General features: G+C 42.5%; 1 protein-coding gene across 1 annotated transcript in view; it reads right to left on the reverse strand.

The window, feature by feature from the left end:
* LOC124116967 (F-box/LRR-repeat protein 5-like) overlaps positions 1 to 21791 on the reverse strand; it is a 79595-nt gene that overhangs the window by 24223 nt on the left and 33581 nt on the right. Inside the window, exons 7-9 of the mRNA XM_046478627.1 lie at positions 12736 to 12818; positions 10892 to 11383; positions 10266 to 10499 (exon numbers count right to left, since the gene is read on the reverse strand). Of these exons, the coding sequence (XP_046334583.1) occupies positions 10271 to 10499; positions 10892 to 11383; positions 12736 to 12818 (804 nt within the window). The 3' untranslated portion in view covers positions 10266 to 10270. The remainder of the gene's footprint in view (positions 1 to 10265; positions 10500 to 10891; positions 11384 to 12735; positions 12819 to 21791) is intronic.

The following is a 21791-nucleotide window of genomic DNA, read 5'->3' on the forward strand; positions in this document are numbered from 1 at the left end:
GCCCATGTAGAGATCACCCGTTTAATAAACATATACCGTATTCGACGTAATAAGCGCCCCGCTCTAATAAGCGCCCACGGCGATATTTGCTTATATATTGGCTAGTGAACAAACCCAATTAGCACCCCTTCCGATTGATCAATGTACACAAGACTTATTTATTCGCGTATAATACGCACTTGTGTGTTATATGCAACTTTTATGGGCAAATAAATTCTGGAAAAATATATCTGTCGTATATAAACATTTCAGGCTGTCAGCATACACCACAAACTTTATCTTTTAACTCAGTTTTGTTTTCACCAAAATAATATTCTAATAAGAGCCCCCCATTTCTAATTTTGAGAGCGCCCTGGGCGCTTATTACGTCGAATACGGTAGTTGTATTACACATTGTGTAATTCCAAAGCGTGTGCTTATGTACTGCGGGAACAAATTCCACAAATATTGAAAATGAAACCTGAATGGTGATTGCTTTTGCTCGTCAGATTTCAGAACTATTCACTCGTTTCATATTCTATATAACTCCACTGCTATACTAAAATAGTATGTTAAGTTCTTTATTGTATTAAAATATCTTATTTGCTAAATAAAAAACATTTCGTGAGAAAATGAACATGCAAAATTTATTGAAACTCATAGAAGTAGATTTACCCTTATAACAGTATTCCACTTTTATCACTGTGTTCAGCTTAATGTGGTAGGAGAGCCCTAAGTGATGCAGTTCTCAGACATTTACCACTTTGGTGAAACCCACAAGCATGGGTATGGTGCTGACAATCCAAGAAACATAATCATGACACATCAGGATTCGAACCCACAATCAAAGGTTTCTGACAGGCCCAAGGCACAGTGAAGTCTAGCACCTTAGCCACGATATAATAGAGTGAGTGAGTGAGTTAAAATTTAACGTCGCATCGGCATTATCTCAGCCATATGGCGACGAGACCAAGCTAATATATATACAATTAAGTCATTTATGCAATGACATATTTAAAAACACTTTATCAAACATATTGGAGCATACTATATTTAAAAACAATTGATGAAACATATGAGCATTACAATATCATTAATACAGTTTAAAAAACAGGCTATAGGCCACCAGTAACCAAAGCTAGGCCACCTCGCTGGGGATCATAATAGAAACAATAGATAGCGTAGATATTAGTACAATTACGCAATCTGTGTCCTCTATCTGCTGTAGTACTCTGTCTTGGAGAGACTAAGGGGAAAATGCATAAGCGGGCCTGTTGTTGAGGCAGTTGGTGAGGAGATCCCACATCATGGGGATCCAACTGAATACATCGGAATTGAGGGACCATTCCGCATGCATGATTTTTTTTTTCAGGGAGAGATAGTCTGGTAGGAAGTTTAACTTGTCTGGTATGTAAAGTCCTTCCACCAGCTTTAACCGTCTTTGTAAGGTACCAGGAAGAAATCACTGGTGGTGTCTAATCCCTTCAATGTATGAACAGTTCAACTGACTAGAAGTGCCTGCTTGGCAGAGTGTAACAGCCGCTAACAGCACCCTACGGACTGAGTTACAAGAGTGCTGGAAGCTGGTTGAAGTTTAACTTGTACCCCCTATAACAATCTTGAGCAGCCAGTGTCGTTTGTAAGTAAATCCAATGTTTGGTCTAATGCATGAGATGATCCCCCTGTGGTCCCGAGGTTGGCAAAGTCTTGAAGTCCGGCAGTCTGTCATTGAGATCCATAAACAAAGCCAGGCAGTGTTTCCTTTCTCCAGTAATTACCGGCTTTTTACTGATAAAAATACCAACAAACCGATAAATATGAACATTGTCGGCTACCATGTCCGATAAAACATTTTTTTTTTAAGATATGATCATGTCAACAGTTACTTGCCTAACAAATTTGTCATATAAATTGATAGGCTTTATTCATCAAACACAGAAACGCAAGTGTCTGTCTCGCATTCCAGGGAAACCCCCAACTTATAATAGCATGACTATCCCGCACCAATTAACGTGCTTCGCTCTGATTAGATAATATTGTCTTGATAGATGACGTTGGTAATCACGTGATCTCTGACACCTCGTGGCACGAGATTAAACATGTCAAAGGCAAGGAGACGAATCTTTCCACTTTCTTTGGGGGGGGAGACGTCTAATGCTAATCTGAAACGGAAACATGCGGCTGACGCGAGCGAATGTATTGAATCAAACATGCCAACTCCCTCGACCTCGAAATCTTCGGACACAATGCCTAGCCAACCAGACTCGAAAAAGAAAAAGAAATCTGTACTGCGAAAGTTTAATTCGGAGTGGTCGAATGAATTCAAGTGGCTACGTTTTGAGGAGGAGGGCGACAAAATCATAATGTTTTGCCGAATCTGCGAGGCAGCAAATAAATCATAGTAAAATCTAAATATTTTTTACATTTGTATACTTATCCTGCATTACTCCTTAATGCATTCACTGCTTACTTACGACAACTAGAAGGACAGCGCTGCGAAGGTCCTGGGTGAAGAAATAAAGTTGTTGTTCTCAAGTCCCAATCAGTGGCCTTCCGTCGCTGTCCTGTGACCTTGATGACACCTAAGGTCATCTTCACATCACTGCCTGTCGCCCAAGCTCTTAGAAAAACATACTTTTGAGGTTTCTGAAGCCAAAGTGGGGAGGCAAGTCTAACGACGGGTGGGCCTTAAGCGTAGTAATGCAGGATAAGTATACAAATGTAAAAAATATTTAGATTTTACTAAATTTTTTACTTATCCTGCATTACTCCTTAATGCATCTGTATCGGACGGTTTGGAGGTGGGTAAACCTTCAGAATACAGAAACCTCAATAATTCACACCCTGCAATACGACACCAGTTGGTTGCTAAACCGTGAAGCGGAAAAGTTCCGACAAAAACGCCATTACGGTAGGGTTGTTCAAAAATCAAAAAGATTGAACATAGGAATTAAAGAGAAATTCCCTATACACGCTTAGTAATAAAGAAAATAATAGCTATTCAGCTAATTCTTTACCTACTTGGAATAGAGCCGTCGCTGACAAACAAGATTGTCTAATATTCTTCCACTGGTGGCGACTGAGTGACTGCACATGGAAGTTGACTGGCTCTGTATAGGGCGAATTCATTATTTGCGTCAGGGGTTGGCAACCTGCAGGATAACAACCAGAGGGCCAAACTTCGAACGTCTTCGACATCCTCGAGAGCACCAACGCGAAGGTTATGACTAACGAAAATATGTGTCGAATCTCCAGAAATACCTTCCGTGATTATTCCAAAACCACAATTGCTGTGTTGAGCCCTGGTAAGGCTGACACCTTGAGATCTTGAGGGTAATTCGCTCTCGGCGAGTTCCGTTTGATGATCTCGTAGGCCTGAAGGATTACTGCGCGTAACCATAGAGATATGGTGTTTGCGATTATGCGACTAACTTCTGTCGTGGACGAACCATGCCTAGTCTTGGAGCGTCGAATGAAAACTCGAAACTGCTCGCACCGAGCCCAGAAGAACTTCACCATGTACGATTCCCACAATAGTCGATATCGATGGGATGGTGAAGGAACGGCCGGGTTGGCCTGGTAGTAGATTTTAGCAATAAAATCCCAGCATAACCCTTGATGTCCCGTTCCGTGCGTCCCATGCTCAAAACGGATCCGGGTTGAGTCGATCACATGTAGTTCGCTCACCCGTACCGCCATTGCTAATGCCAAGAGAAACCATTGTTTCCTTGGTGATGTCCAAGCTCCTCACAGCGATAGCACGTTCGCGGAGCTCTCTATACTATACCGAGAGTGTAACGAAGGTGTCACGTGCTGGGAAGGAGCTTGAAAATGAGGATGCAATGAGGGGCTCGAAGGGGGCCCTCGCAAACCTCGAAGTACCACGTTCAAGTCCCAATCAGGTGGCTGGAACTTGGCCTTCTGATCCTCAAACCTGAATGAGCATAATATGGCCTGTAGTTCCGTGACCTTAATCACACTGTGATTTTCCGGAAACGGCCAACACTAAGATAATTGCAGCCAATTACGTAGTAATGTGCTACCTTCCAAGTGTTTTTGGGTACGCAATGTAGGAGGTATTCCTCTAGGAATTGTGACGCAATCGTAGGGTCTTGATTCTTTTCTTCCCTGTAAAAAGTCTCAAGTGATCCCCACTTGTCATCGTCGTCTCTGGGAGAGTAACGATGAACTAAAGCTATAGCTTTGCTGCCCGTGTCGAAATAACCCTTCGCACTTAAACGCCTTTTAAAGACGAACCATGCGTGCAGACGTTGGGTGAGGCAATTTTCTGCTGAGGGTGGATGAGTAGGTTGGACCACTGTGAGAGGGGAAGTGAATCGTTTTAGATTTTTTCGAGCTTGACGAACTACCCTCTCGCCGGTTACCAGGGTGCGACCAAAGGAGAGATCGAGATACCTTGTCGCCTTGATCCCCTGTAGCACCTTGGGAAGTAAAAGTGGTGGCAGAAGAGTGTTAGTTCTTTGCCCTTCCCAAGTGATACTGAACTCGTCCACCGCCCAAGTCTGCGGATCCGGCAACGGGGAGATATACGTCATGAGTTGGTGGCCTAGGCAAGTAATAAACAAGTCAATGTTTGGTTGCCTGAATTCCTGAAGCAGGAACTCGAATGCTTCTGTGAGAAATTTCCACTCGGTGAGAGCCACCCTGTCTGGACGTGATAAAGTATCGGCCAGTATGTTTCTACATCCGGGGATGTGCTGAACTATGAACCTTAGTCACAGCCGATCCACTAAATGGAAGAAATCTGAATGTCCTTAGAAGTGGAGAGTGGGAGTGTGTTGTTCCCCGATTGCACAGGCACCACACCGCAGTGCTGTTGTCTGTGGATATTGCGAGTCGGGCTAACTGTAGTTGATTCTGCCAATGTGATATAGCCAGAATTAAAGCTTCCAACTCCAAGTTGTTTATGTGCCACTTCCATTGTGCGCCGGGCCATAGCCCTGAGCTTATCTGGTCTTGTAAGTGAAGACTCCACCCCTGAAAGGGGACGTCCACAAACAGGTGTGTATTCGGGGAAAACCCGAATAAACAGACTCCGCAGACATTCAGCGCCACAAATTGAGGCAAGGCTCTAGCTTAGTCGGTAGAGTGATGGCCTTGAGTGGATCCTGACTCCTGATGTAAGGGTTCAGGAAAAAAATTAATTGGTCGCAGTTGTAAGCGGCCCATGCTAGTTAACTCCTGTGCCGAGGTGATTAACCCTAGCAACACTTGCCACTGGCGAAGTGTGTGTGGTTGGTGTAGAGTAGATGACAAAAGAAGTAGAAACTTGTGCCATCTGTCCCTCGGTACAGATAGGATATCCTGGTCTGTCTTAAACAGGTCTCCTATGAACTGAAGTCAATAGGAAGGAGAATACTCCCGACTTCGCCTCGTTGATTGTCTATCCCAGTTATTGACATGTGTGGATGATACAGTAGAGCGCCCTCCATCTAGGACTCGAACCAAGTGTTCGTCACGTGTAGATAGTTATTGGCTTCATTACTCCTGTAAATAGCCATAAGTGTCACTGACATGTCAAATGGGAAATACTACCATTGGTAGTGAACCCCAATGAACTGGACCTGAAAAGTCTACGGTTGGGATGGATAGTCGAGACTGATGAAGAATCAAACGTTCGTTGAACACAGAGATTGTGGATCATTCTCATCTTGTCTGGGTCCTTCATGAGTACCAGGTACGTGTGAGGATAAAACCCCGGAGTAAAGACTGGGTTGTGAACCCACTCTACAGCTCTTCTTACCAACAGTATGTCTATGTTGGATTTTCCCAATCAAACTCTGGTCAACGGTGGGGTTATCTCTACCCTTATACGGACACCATGATATAGTGCGATAAGTACGAAATCGTCCTTGAGACTTGTCTCTGCCACTCCCTTTCGCAGTAAGGGAATGCTGGTCTTCCCTGAGAAACGCGCGTCTAGGCTTATAATTCCCTGACTTGCCAGCCCGCTTGGACTTTCCAAGCGTTTTGGGAACTTGACGTGCGTGTCTGCGATCTGTTCGTTGAACAGGGGAGTAGATGACCAAGGTTGAAGTAATAGACTGCCCTTGAAACCAGTATCTCAGTTGGAAACGCTATAAAGTCTTGGGTGTAACGGTAATCTCCGTCAGAACGGTCTCAAGATGAATTTTCCTGTGGTCAAACTGACGCTGTAGGAAAAGTTTGGAAGTGATCTAATCAGATAGGGTTATCCTCTAATAGATTCTGATCCACTGCAAACATTGACGATATTGGTCGCTTAAATCACGGAGCAAATGTGAGTTTTGGAGAAGTCTTCCTCTAATGACCTCGTGGTGTCCCTCTTATTTACCCTGTTATCAGGGGAAGGCGTTACTGACACGAGATGGTGTGCTTCCCAATCGGGTACATGTGCTAAGCTGATCATGTGCTAAGCTGATCATGTGCCGGTTACGTAACCGAGTACACTGTAAGCCTTGGGCTAACGTCATTGTAGAGACCTTGATTGGTACGCAGACGCTGCGCTCAGCGCAGGTCTGGAATGTTGGAACAGCGCTAAGCTGATCGTGCGACGTTTGCGTAATAGGAGCGCTTTGGGTAGCAGTCAGACGCTGCGCTCGGCGCAAGTCTATGCTGCATATGTTTGAACAGCGCTAGACTGATTGTGCGTCACTTGCGTGATAGGAGCGCTTGGGTATCAGTCAGACGCTGCGCTCGGCGCAGGTCTAAGCTGGATATGTTGGAACAGCGCTAAGCTGATCGTGCGCCGCTTGCCTAATAGAAGTGCTTGGGTTGTAGTCAAGTGCTGCGCTCGGCGCAGATAAATCAGACACTAAGCTCAAAAGTATTGACTGGATCAAGGCTTGCGTCTAATCTACTCCCATCATAGCATCTCGATACGCTGGTGCTGGTGCTGTCGCCGACGTCACAGATTATCATACATGTATCTGGAAGTGTCCGGCGGCTGAAAAAATAGGAGCAGTTACGATACTCACAAAATCCTCCGGTATTGTTGATTTCTGTGGATGGTGTACTTCTGCAATCACAGGCGTCATAATACCTGCCGATAATAACGGTTGGGGGGTAATGACAGAACCATATGTCATTCGCTATTCTGCGATAGTGACATTCCTCTCGTCTCACGACGGAATAACTGCAAAATATGATTGTGAGTAATCTGCTTTTATATAGTAAACTCGTTGGATTAGAGATTGACCGTGGATAAAGAGCTTTGGGCGATTATTCCACGACAACATGTACACCACGCAAACATAAGTTACGCAATTAACCCATTGAAGAAATGGTACTGAAAGAATGCCGTAGAATTGAACAGTAATCTATCGGCAAAAATACGAATTGCAAGGGTATACAATATTTTTATATACGCAATTCAATGTAAACCAAGGCTATTTACATTTAGAGATTGGAGAGCACATCCGCGCGCAAACCAACCAACGTGGATGATAATCTTTGTAAGGTTTTTTCCACGACAATTAGTACCACGCTCAATCATAAGTTACACAATTACGCCATTGTTGATGAGGCGGTACTGGAAGAATGCCATAGAATTGAACAATAATCTATCGGCAAAAACTACGAGTTGCAAGAGTATACAAAGTTCATATACGCAACTCAATGTTAAACCAAAAATACCAACAAAAAACTATTTAATCGCATAAACATAGGTACGCAATAAAAGAATTGTTGATGAAGCGGGACTGGAAGAAAGCCGTAGATTTGATATTAATCTATCAGCAACCATATTTTTAACGAGTTGAAAAAGTATACAATAATTTTAGTATACGCAACTCACTGTTACGCCAAAGCTAGTAGTATTTAAAAACATAAGAATATGTTATACATACGTAGCTGAGAATTGTAAACAATATGACTACCTTGGCAGGCAAACGATTGTAACACAATTCAAAATGGCGGCGAACAACAATATTTTGGCAGGAAAAAAGACAAGAGTCTTTTCACGCCTAATTAATTCACATAAAACTACACAACATGGTGAAAGTAATATGAAAAGAATACATCACCCATCGCAGATCAATTTTTAAGATTGTAGACAAACTGAAGGTGTAAAATTAATCCAAAAGGAGAGCTCCGCTTGGACACGTCCTAGCTGTGCTGCGACAAGCAGTGATGTGAAGATGACCTTAGGTGTCATCAAGGTCACAGGACAGCGACGGAAGGCCACTGATTGGGACTTGAGAACAACAACTTTATTTCTTCACCCAGGACCTTCGCAGCGCTGTCCTTCTAGTTGTCGTAAGTAAGCAGTGAATGCATTAAGGAGTAATGCAGGATAAGTAAAAAATTAACCGTTTCACTAAAGGTTGTATTAATCTCAAGAAATCTGCTTTGAAAGATCATAGAGACGGCGCCTCTCATCATCAGGCCGTTACAACGATGTATCACAAAAATGCAATGGCAGCGCATATGGAGGTGGCAGCAGACAAATCTGACGAGAAATTAACAGCAATGTTAAACACAGTTTTATTCATGTCTCAAGAAAATGTTGCTACCTCCAAGTTTTCTAAACTAATAGAACTGCAGCAGCGGAACGGATGTGAACATTTACAGGGAGAAACGTACACTCATTCGGACTCAATAGACGCGATGGAGAATGCACTTGTTGAGAGTACTAAAGAAAATTTAAAATCTAAACTTGAAAAAAGCAAGTTTATTGGACTCATTATCGATGAGCCTGTTAATATCACGGTTGAAAAAAAACTTATATTGTTTGTGAAAATCGTTAACGACGTAAAGGCAGAAACAGTGTTTTTAGGAAATTTTTCAGTTCATAGTGGAACAGCCGAAGGTATCATGGAAAAAATTCTAGAAATTTTGCCTCAATGGAACATTCCTTTGGAAAAAGTGGTCAGTCTAGGATCGGATGGTGCGTCTGTTATGACCGGGAAACACTCAGGGGTTGGGAAGAGGTTGCAGGATCATAATTCATATCTTGTGCACGTCCATTGCATAGCCCATCGTGTCGCACTTGCTTCAGCCGATACAGCGAAGATTTCGAAGGTCGTAGCGGAATATAGAAGGACATTGAATGATATCTACAAACTGTTTGAATATTCAGCGACGCGATACAACAGATTGCGAGAACTTTCAGAGGTCCTTGAATATTCGGACTTTTCAAGTTTAAAACATCCGTGCAGTGTTCGTTGGCTTTCCGTGGGACGGGCGGTCAAAGCAGTGAAATCTGGACAATGGACAAAATTGTTACTCTTTTTCAGAGAGACAATATCAACATGGGCATGATTATGCCAATTGTGAATTCTACGATTGACGCCCTTACCAGTCTAGAAAACACCGCAGGTGAAAATGAACAGCATTTCTTGGATAATCTGAACAACAGGGAATTTCGTGGAATTCAGGTCACATATGGGGACCCGCGATCTATCGGTGCGTTTGTGAAAACCCGTTGTGGGTTTATCGAGGAACTCTGTAACTCTCTGAGAAAAAGATTTCCGGTTGACTCACTTGATATCGTTACTTGTCTGGACAAAGTGCTCAACCCAAATCGATTTCCCAAAACGCAAGAGGAACTGACAGCTCACGGAAGGGAATCCCTCGAGAAATTACTGGACAAATTCTGCCTCCCGATTGGTCCAGCTGAAAATGACGTCATCAATCGCATCCGGGCGCAGCAGGACTTCACACCTTTCAAGATGGCGGTCAACAACATAGGAGCCGACTCGTTCGAACAAAGTTGCAAGACAGTGATTTCTGAACTTTCAGATATTTATCCCGACTTTTCCACTCTGCGCTCGATAGCACTTGCTATCCCAGTTAGAAGCGTTGATGCTGAACGTGGATTCAGTTTGCAAAACAGGATACACTCTGCCAGTCGCAATCGTCTTTCCTAACAACGGACAAACAACGTGATGCTGTTGAATCTACACGCAGACGTCAACAATACTGTCAAACAAGCTACGAAGATCTTTCGTAGAAAGAAACATAAACTTTAATAAACAAGTCCGTATGTTTTGTGTTGTATTTTATTGAATTTATTAATGACTGACAAAAATAACAAATGTCCGGTATTTTGGTACATTGCCGGCTCATCTGTCCGGCAGATAAAAATATGACCGGAACCAGTGCCAGGTGGACACAGGATTTGTGAGAGTATATGGTACTTGCACTAAGTCAGGTACAGCATAGCCCTCTGCCTGTGGTATGCGCATGTGGTACACTTGGATTTAGCATTAACAGGGTCTGTGTTTAAGAAGTATTCTACTACAACATAAATATAGCAATATTAATGACAATAAAACAGCAAGTACCTTCTTCAATCACCAAAACGACAGCAGTAGCGAGAAGAACATCCCAGGTTTTGGCATCCACTGGCTGACTTGGCAAAAGGGTCATCAGCGATATTGTCACAATAGAAAAGTTGGGCATGATCAAGGTGCTGGCATGCACTGACTATGTCAGACAGGCCACTAGCACGAATGTCCATACATCCCGATAAATCCAGGAAAGCAAGCGCCCGCACACACTTCTCTTCAGATAATGCTCTGTTTATAAACAAAAAGCTGCTGTAGTTTCAATTGAGACATCAAAATGAAAGAATCAAACATTTAAAAGCCCCTAGATACCTCAATAATAAAGTTATGAGCTCTTCAGGATAAATGACATCAATTCCTCTTGGGAAAACACATACCAAATGCTGAAATGGTTGTAATGAAAAGTTCAAACTATTGGTGTGTTAAAATGTTGGCTTGTTACAGACACATAAGCATTACATGCACTTTTCTTTAATTATAGGCATCCTGCTGGTTTTCTACTCTGGACAACTTGATGTACTTTGACAGTCCCCAGGACTTCCAGTTAACTTGCAAGACATTCACTGAGCAAAACCTAGCCACGGCAATTGTCAAATTCCATACAAGAAATGGGAGATGCCTACCTGAGCCCAGCGTCTGTAATCTGGTAGCAGCCTGACAGACTCAGGTACTGTAGACCGGAGCTGTTCTCACATATGTCACAAACACTGCTGTTTTGGCTCTTATTGCTAACAAAATGCTGTCTGACTTGATGCACTAATTGTCTGATGTCAGTGCTACTGCAATGAGTGAGGGTGGCTTGCGAAACTCGGACAGACGACAGCCTGGGCTCAAAAGTCTTGGGCTTCTCCATACCACAGCACGAATCTGAAGAACACTTTTGAGTTTGCTCGAAGAAGTCATCTAGCATTGCATCACAGATAAGCCACTTCCTCATCTCTGAGTAAGGCAGAGTTCCAGTTGGTACTTGTGTATTTGAGATATGCTGTATGTCCAGTGTGTCACAAGCTGGGCAGGTCATGGCCTGGGACAGTCGCTGGAGGGAGATATTCGTTATGTTCACACATCCTGTCAAGTCCAAATGTCTCAGCTGAGGACAGCACCCTTCAGAGAGGCTGAATCATAATGACAGTAAACACATTTTACTCGACCCAAACATACCTGAAGGCAAGAGATAAAAATTACAGAGCCATGGCACTTAAGCTCACTACTTGTTATTCATCAAGTACAAAAAGAGTGGCTTTTAAGTGGTTGTGATAAGCGGCCTATATTAAGAAGAGGAAAGTTTGAGTTTAATGAATTAATCTTGAAACACAAAAGAACACTGTTAACATGGTAACAAACACCCATGTAACATTTCCAGTCACTTTGGTAGATGAAGGAAAAGATGACGAGTAACTTAGGAGCATGCTGGGAGCAAGGTGGTTGGAGAGTGTGTTCAGGAGAACGTGGCTACTTTGTTCTACACTATTTTACAATCGAAGCAAGGCTGAATATCCCTTGCTGTTTGGAGGGATAAGTTGAAAAACATAACATTTCTTAAGCACACAGTGTTCTTGTTCAATAACTAGGGAAAAGCAAGACCTTCACCTTTAGTCCTTTGAATCCTTTCTCAGGTGGTGATTCGGTTAACGATATCCCAGGTTATAACCTCAGTCATTTCAAAAGGAATGGTCAAGAGGAATTAAATGTGCAACCTTTATTGTCCCAGGATCAAACACACATTCCGGCATTTCATTACCTAATATTTTGTCTAAGAAATCACTGTGTAATCAGAATACATTTTCAGGAATGTCATCTTCCCAAGGCAAGGGAGTTAACTGACTATAACAGTCCAGTTTCCACCCTTGCCGAACTAGGCTGAAATTATTTTGTTATATTTTGGCTGGACTAATCAAAATGGCGTAAGGAAATCGACATCCGGTTAGTAAACTGCCATGCAGATTTCATTTGAATGTGTACTGAGATTTTAGCATCAACAGGTGTTTGCCAAATCTTTTCATGGTTTTAGTCAAGGTGCTCACATGATTTGATGGGCCATTTTATTACAATATAGATCTTGATTATCGATTAGATCGTCTTCACTGGACGACACCACTTTATTTGAAGCAAATGCAAGTGATATGAGAGGTAGAATCTTATTGGTCAATAGGAAGGACATAGAAAGAACATAACTCGTAATAGCCACTGGTGGCAATACAATCGAGCCTAGAAATTCCAGCCTAGTTCAGTAAGTGTGGAAACTGGACTATTACAGTCATTTAACAACCTTGCCTCGTAAAGATGCTGGAATGTATACCAAGACTTGATCAGGAGCTACAGGTTGAACACACTGGCTACTGAACACTCAGAATTACTCTTTTGCTCCTATCCTAACGAAGGGAAAGTTCATAAAAATCAATGCTCAGGCACCAAAACGATAGACATACATCTGGCTTAGTGGAGGGTTGTTAGTAGCTATAGATACCCTTTGAATGCTGCATCCGAGATGGGTGTGTAGGACAGGTCCAGGTACTGCAGCTTCCCACATCTCATCAAAAGTTGCCGAAGCTGAACACAAGACAGGTGACAGTCAGTAAGGAAGCACGAGAAGCAACATATTAAATGTTTAAAATTAATGACATTTGGCTTCAAACCAAACTACTGGTACACTAAAACATTTTTCTCCGATATGAAGGCATTCAGACATTGAGTGAGTGAGTGAGTATGGTTTTACGCCGCTTTTAGCATTATTCTAGCAATATCACGGCGGGGGACACCAGAAATGGGCTTCACACATTGTACCCATGTCGGGAATCGAACCCGGGTCTTCCGCGTGACGAGCGAACACTTTAACCACAAGGCTACCTGACCGCCCCCATTCAGACATTGGACTGGCTCTTTGAGCCCCCTGACATGTCCCCAATAAAGCATTTATAAGATGTTCTCAAGCCAAGAGTGTATGCCAAAGACCTAGCACCCGCCAATGTGGCCCAGCTTGGAGTAGCTCTTCAGGCGGAATGGCAGACAATACCAAGGGCTACCATACCAGATATTGATCTACACACTGGAAAATAATTTATTGTCATTACTCCTTCAGTATCATTTTATCAGTTCCCTTATTTTTTGTTAGTAGTATATATCATGAATAATTTTAACTTTACAACATCAGACTCCATGCAGTACAGAACTGTGAAACAGAAAGTCCTGTGCTCTTCTGACCTTACAACAAAGTTACATCAATTACATTTAATAACATCACTTCCTGTTTCATTTATTCTGGGAAGTCTACTTCACACAAAGTGACTTTGACTAATCACATGTGAGAACATTATTTGTTGCAAACTTAGGTGGTGTAAATAGAACGCCAGATAATTTTTCAGAATCAGGAGTAACAATAATATAACTTTTTTCTTTGTTGTATGTCTGTTGCATAACGCACACCTCCTTCTAGGGTATTCAGTTTTTTTGGAATCTTTTGAGCATTATGTGAAGAAAAAAATTACATCTAATCTCTTCAGCGAAGTCAGGTAAACGAACAGGTGATAACAAACATGGGTCAAAACAGATTTGAAATTTGAGATAAAACTTAACCAGACGAGACGATTTACCATTTAAGTTGTATTTCCTGCTCCCCAAGGCATTGTTTAAGATGCAGAGATAAAGATTATCATGTGTATTTTCTCGTAAACTAAGCCGGAAACAGCAATCCAGCTGTACACATGTTTTCTCACAATCTACCAACGATTCGGTTTAAAATTACCTAAATATATAATTTTGATGCAATGATCGGTAGAATTGTACTTGAAACTATTATCTTATCAGGAATAATATCTTCAAATATCCTAGTAAAATCTAAATATTTTTTACATTTGTTTACTTATCCTGCATTACTCCTTAATGCATTCACTGCTTACCTTATGACAACTAGAAGGACACCGCTGCGAAGGTCCTGGGTGAAGAAATAAAGTTGTTGTTATAAAGTCCCAAGCAGTGGCCTTCCGTCGCTGTCCAGTGACCTTGATGACACCTAAGGTCATCTTCACATCACTGCCTGTCGCCCAAGCTCTTAGAAAAACATACTTTTGAGGTTTCTGAAGCCAAAGTGGGGAGGCAAGTCTTGCGATGGGTGGGCCTTAAACGTAGTAATGCAGGATAAGTATACAAATGTAAATAATATTTAGATTTTATTAATTTTTTTACTTATCCTGCATTACTCCTTAATGCATCTGTATCAGATGGTTTGGGGGTGGGTAAACCTTCAGAATACAGAAACCTCAATAATTCACACCCTGCAATACGACACCAGTTGGTCGATAAACTGTGAAGCGGAAAAGTTCAGAAAAAAACGCCATTACGGTAGGGTTGTTCAAAAATCAAAAAGATTGAACATAGGAATTAAAGAGAAATTCCCTATACACGCTTAGTAATAAAGAAAATAATAGCTAATCAGCTAATTCTTTACCTACTTGGAATAGAGCCGTCGCTGACAAACAAGATTGTCTAATATTCTTCCACTGGCGGCGACTGAGTGACTGCACATGGAAGTTGACTGGCTCTGTATAGGGCGAGTTCATTATTTGCTTCAGGGGTTGGCAACCTGCAGGGTAACAACCAGAGGGCCAAACTTCGCACGTCTTCGACATCCTCGAGAGCACCAACGCGAAGGTTATGACTAACGAAAATCTGTGTCGAATCTCCAGAAATATCCTTCCGTGATTGTTCCAAAACCACAACTGCTGTGTTGAGCACTGGTAAGGCTGACACCCTGAGATCTTGAGGGTAATTCGCTCTCGGCGAGTTCCGTTTGGCGATCTCGTAGGCCTGAAGGATTACTGCGCGTAACGATAGAGGTATGGTGTTTGCTACTATGTGACTAACTTCGGTCGTGGACGAAGTAAATATGGGTATCAAGGACCGCTTCCTCGAACCATGCCTAGTCTTGGAGCAGCGAATGAAAACTCGAAACTGCTCGCACCGAGCCCAGAAGAACTTCACCATGTACGATTCCCACAATAGTCGATATTGGTGGGATGGTGAAGGAACCGTCGGGTTGGCCTGGTAGTAGATTTTAGCAATAAAATCTCAGCATAAGCCAAGATGTTCCGCTCCGTGCGTCCCATGCTCAAAACGGATCCGGGTTGAGTCGATCACATGTAGTTCGCTCACCCGTACCGCCATTGCTAATGCCAAGAGAAACCATTGTTTCCTTGGTGTGGTCATAAAATGAGGATGCATTGAGGGGCTCGAAGGGGGCCCTCGCAAACCTCGAAGTACCACGTTCAAGTCCCAATCAGGTTGGCGGAACTTGGCCTTCTGATCCTCAAGCCTGAATGAGCATAATATGGCCTGTAGTTCCGTGACCTTAATAACATTGTGATTTTCCAGAACGGCCAACACTCATTGCAGCCAATTACAGAGTAATGGTGCTACCTTCCAAGTGTCTTTGGGTACGCAAAAGTAGGAGGAATTCCTCTAGGAATTGTGACGCAATCGTAGGGTCTTGATTCTTTTTTTCCCTGTAAAAAGTCTCAAGTGATCCCCACTTGTCATCGTATAGTCTCTGGGAGAGTAACGATGAACTAAAGCTATAGCTTTGCTGCCCGTGTCGAAATAACCCTTTGCACTTAAACGCCTTTTAAAGACGAACCATGCGTGCAGACGTTGGGTGAGACAATTTGCTGTGAGGGTGGACGAGTAGGTTGGACCACTGTGGGAGGGGTAGTGAATCGTCTTCGGCTAGATTTTTCCGAGCTTGACGAACTACCCTCTCGCCGGTTACCAGGGCGCGACCAAAGGGGAGATCGAGATACCTTGTCTCCTTGATCCTCTGTATCACCTTGGGAAGTAAAAGTGGTGGCAGAAAAGTGTAAGTTTTTTAGCCCTTCCTGATACTGAACTCGTCCACCGCCCAAGTCTGCGGATCCGGCAACGGGGAGATATACGTCATGAGTTGGTGGTCTAGGCAAGTAATAAACAAGTCAATGTTTGGTTGCCTGTATTCCTGAAGCAGTAACTCGAATGCTTCTGTGAGAAATTTCCACTCGGTGAGAGCCACCCTGTCTGGACGTGATAAAGTATCGGCCAGTATGTTTCTACATCCGGGGATGTGCTGAACTATGAACTGTAGTTACAGCCGATCCACTAGATGGAAAAAATCTGAATGTCTGTAGAAGTAGAGAGTGGGAGTGTGTTGTTCCCCGTTTGCACAGGCACCACACCGCAGTGCTGTGGATATTGCGAGTCGGGCTAACTGTAGTTGATTCTGCCAATGTGATATAGCCAGAATTAAAGCTTCCAACTCCAAGTTGTTTATGTGCCACTTCCACTGAGCGCCGGGCCATAGCCCTGAGCTTATCTGGTCTTGTTAGTGAAGACCCCACCCCTGAAGGGGGACGTCCACAAACAGGTGTATATTCGGGGAAAACCAGAAAAAAGAGACTCCGAAGACATTCGACGCCACAAATTGAGGTAAGACTACGACTCGAACCAAGTGTTCGTCAAGTGTAGATACAGTTATTGGCTTCATTACTCCTGTAAATAGCCATAAGTGTCACTGACATGTCAAATGGGAAATACTACCATTGGTAGTGAACCCCAATGAACTGGACCTGAAGAGTCTACGGTTGGGATGGATAGTCGAGACTGATCAAGAATCAAACGTTCGTTGAACACAGAGAGACTTTGGATCATTCTCATCTTGTCTGGGTCTTTCATGGGTACCAGGCAGATGTGAGGATAAAACCCCGGTGTAAAGACTGGGTTGTGAACCAACTCTACAGCTCTTCTTACCAACAGTATGTCTATGTTGGATTTTCCCAATCAAACTCTGGTCAACGGTGGGGTTATCTCTACCTGTATACGAACACCATGATATAGTGCGAAAAGTATGAAATCGTCCTTGAGACTTGTCTCTGCCACTCCCTTTCCCAGGAAGGGAATACTGGTCTTCCTTGAGAAACACGTGTCTAGGCTTATAATTTCCTGACTTGCCAGCCTGCTTAGACTTTTCAAGCGTTTTGGGAACTTGACATGCGTGTCTGCGATCTGTTCGTTGAACAGGGGAGTAGATCACCAAGGTTGATTTTAAACCAGAATCTCAGTTGGAAACACTATAAAGTCTTGGGTGTAAAGGTAATCTCCGTGAGAACGGTCTCAGGATGAATTTTCCTGTGGTCAAACTGACGCTGTAGGAAAATCACCATAGTTTGGAAGTGATCTAATCAGATAGGGTTATCCTCTAATAGATTCTGATCCACTGCAAACATTGACGATATAGGTGGCTTAAATGACGGAGCAAATCTGAATTTGGAGAAGTCTTCCTCCAATGACATCGTGGTGTCCCTCTTAATTACCCTGTTACCAGGGGAGGGCGTTACTGACACGAGATGGTCTGCTACTAGGGATGGGACGGGTAACTCGGGTACCCGGGTCGGGTGGGTACTGAGTAGGACCCGGGTACCCACAGGACTACCCGGACCCATGGTCAGTCACGTGATATATTGTTTAATGACAAAAATTCTCTATATAACTGTATGGTTACACGACAATTTTAAGTCTCTAATGTTCGCATTTCTTCATGACTATGAACACGTTCCTTCTAACTTAATTACGTTTGAACAAAGCTAAAACTTCAGTCAACTTCAGTGTATGCATGACCACATCGTTTTATACGTGTATCTAAAAACATTCTGCCAGGGCTACTGTCAAACTATTCCCAATCGGACATTTTGTACCTATCTCTTGACACCAACAGCGGGTACCCGGGTAGGGTTGGGTAATAGGGGTGTGGGTACCCGGGTAGTAAATTTGGACTCGTCCCAGCCCTATCTGCTAATCAATCGGGTACATGTGCTAAGCTGATCATGTGCTGGTTACGTAACCGAGTACACTGTAAGCCTTTGGGCTAACGTCATTGTAGAGACCTTGATTGGCACGCAGAGGCTGCGCTCGGCACAGGTCTATGCTGAATATGTTGGAACAGCGCTAAGCTGATCTTGCGTCGCTTGCGTAATAGGAGCGCTTGGGTAGTAGTCAGGTGCTGCGCTCGGCGCAGAAAACTGAGACACAAAGCTCAAAGGTATTGACTGGATATGTGTAAGCCAACTGATGTGGATGATAATCTTGGTAAGATTTTTCCACGACAATTAATGCAATCGCACAAACATAGGTACGCAATAAAAGAATTGTTGATGAAGCGGGACTGGAAGAAAACCGTAGATTTGATATTAATCTATCAGCAACCATATTTTTAACGAGTTCAAAATGTATACAATAATTTGAGTATACGCAACTCACTGTTACGCCAAAGCTAGTAGTATTTAAGAACACAAGAATATGTTATACATACGTAGCTGAGAATTGTAAACAGTATGACTACCTTGGCAGGAAAACGATTGTAACATAATTCAAAATAGCGGCAAACAACAAATATGTGGCGGGAAAAAAGACAAGAGTGTTTTCACGCCTAATTAATTCACATAAAACTACACAACATGGTGAAAATACAGTCGTGCCCCGCTTATACAGACTTCAGATATCTGGAAACCTCAGTTCCCGGACGATTTTCATTTAAAACGAAATAATTACTATATAAATTTACCCGTATATACAGAAATTCAGTTTCCTGAACCTGACGGTCATTTTCATACACAAAACACTGAAATGCACACAAAATTGTCTCACTTATCCGGACAATACACTTCCGCTGGTGGTAATCCTTCCGCTGGTGGTAATCCTTTGATTCGTGCGAAGTCAATTAACCAAGTGACACTGAGTTACGTTTGAGACGAGCTTGTTTATTGTACATGTAATCCCCTTCGATAAATATGGCGTCTATGGAGGTCGGAGGTCAAAGTTGTGTAAGTATGGCCTGTCAACCAGCAAAACGTAAGCGACACGTAGTTACAGCACGCGAAAAAAGAGAAATTTGTCAACACCCGTCAGCAAGTTTAGAAACCATCAGTAAGCATTATGGCACTGAATTTGAATATACCATAGGAAAATCGACAATTGGTGACATTTTAAAAGACCAACAGAAGTGGCTAAATCTCCCGGAAAATTCAAATGACTTATCACGATCCCGTGGAGCAAAACACCAGAAGATGGAAGATGCATTACATCTTTGGTTGTGTGACATGACAAGTCGTAATGTGTATGAATAAAGATTGAGTGAATGTATCTGTTTGCTCTGTCATCTGTCATGAGTTGCATAATTGAAGGGAAGTAAATCTTCCAGTGAGAAGCTGGTTTCAGTTATACGGAAGAATTGTGAAATGACGCAAGTGTCCGTATTTATAAACGAGGCACGACTGTAATAGAGAAAGAATACATCAACCATCGCAGATCAATTTTAGGACTGTAGACGAAAACTGAAGGTCTAAAATTAATCCAAAAGGAGAGCTCCTCTGGGACACGTCCCAGCTGTGCTGCGACAAGCAGTGATGTGAAGATGACCTTAGGTGTCAACAAGGTCACAGGACAGCGACGGAAGGCCACTGATTGGGACTTTAGAACAACAACTTTATTTCTTCAACCAGGACCTTCGCAGCGGTGTCCTTCTAGTTGTCGTAAGGTAAGCAGTGAATGCATTAAGGATAATGCAGGATAAGTAAAAAAAATTGTTATTTTAGTTGCAGCTTTTCAATATACATATTTAAAATAATAATATCCTTAGCACTTTTGTACAGCTGATGGCTGATGGCTATTGCCGGATTATTTTTTTGTGTAGGGAACAATTTGCCCTGTCACCGTCGAGGGGATGAGAAATAACTGTCAAACTACAACAAATATGACTTTTAACAAGTCAAAGTATGGCATTTATGATATATGTATTCATTCCCTGTCATCTAAAGTTCATTTCAAGGCATCAATAACAGTGATCTGACCGTGGTTGCTGTAAATAACGGTGAGTTGTTTGATCTAATGATCAATTCACACATAATTTACCCGAATAAAATTAAAGGAAATCTTGAATAAAATTAATCAAATAGCTTACAAACAAAAGTCCTGATGCACAATTCACACTTTTATAACCAGACAGTGATTAATTTGCGTACTTCAGTATGGATTTGTTGACATGGTATTTCTATATGTGCTCACGGTAATGTCTTTGTGTTGGGGAGAAATATATATATCAAAACTAATTAAGGCATGCATAGTGTGCACATAAAAAGTTAAGCTGTTTGAAATCAGAATACAGTCAAGTCCTGTTAATCCGACATTGTTGGTTGCATATGATTATGTCGGACTAATGAGTATGTCGGATAAACGAAATTAAGTAGTATCAACATCGTGATCGAAAATCGGACAACTACACGATAGATAACAATACAAACACGTAATAAATAAATAAAAATGAAATATTCATATTTTTATTTTACATTGTTAGCTGAATAGGTTTTCTAATCATGCAACCTCTAAAGCTCAACAGAAAAAAACTGTTACAGACTATGATTTATTCAAAATACTTTAAAAAGCATAGTATGGAATGGAAGTCGCAAGTTTGAAACTGGTGCCACAAAGCTGACGGGCAGAGCATGACCACTGAGTACGCTGATAACTGTGTCGGATTAACGAGACTGATTAATGAGTGATTTTGGTAATTAGTTGCAAATCAGATGTGTCGGGGCCGGAGTGCGAGACTGTCGGATTATCAGGTCTAAATAGCACTGATTTAATCGGTTCCCATCATTAGTGTCGGATAAAGCTGATTGTAGGATTAACGAGACTTGACAGTATTATTTTGGGAAGTACGTCAATAAATGAATCTTAGACCATACATGTACAAGCTGTGATGCATGTCTGATACGTTGTCGAAATTTTGTAGAATTTTCCTATTCGGAAATAGCGAAATCTACCACAGAGATCTCAATTACCTCATGCAGCACGTGCGTAGCCACCTAGCTGCCATGTGACACCCTTCGCTCTTGTCTCTTGCGAGAGCAAGTGCTCAGGGGACGGACGGGCGGGCAGCAGCCCAGTGGTAACGTATTACTTATAGAATATTCCGAATAGGAAAATTCTACAAATTACATTAAGTAATACGTTACCACTGTTATACCGAGGCTGACTACCACAGTAGGCGGTGGGGAGCACCTACAACCCGAATCCTGACTGCTAGCGTTCCTTCCGACCAGCGGAAGTAAACACCAAGGCGGAAGCACTCGATGCGCATGCACCTAGCTAGGCGTTACCCTATAGGAATACCAAAGCACTGTCAAGCGCATACCGTAAGGCCCAATCGTCATTGCCAAAACGATTGGTGACTCCAAATGGCCCCACTGGGTAGGTATTTCATCGCCGCAGCGGATGAGAACACTGTATCCGCGTGAGCTTAATCTTAGATCAGGTTAAACAGTCGAAAAGAGGGAAATTAATTTCATTCAGACCGTATATCCCAGAGCAAGCCTACTTAAAGTATGCATTAGGCGCGTGACCTAATTCCAGTATTTGTAAGCATGCATCACAAGGTTGGGATACACGACAGACAATTAAATACATAATTGTCAAAATACAAATAAGGACAAAGCACACAAAAAGCCG

Source organism: Haliotis rufescens, unplaced genomic scaffold (genome assembly GCF_023055435.1).
Source record: "Haliotis rufescens isolate VD_foot unplaced genomic scaffold, xgHalRufe1.0.p SCAF_22, whole genome shotgun sequence".
Lineage (NCBI taxonomy): Eukaryota > Metazoa > Mollusca > Gastropoda > Lepetellida > Haliotidae > Haliotis > Haliotis rufescens.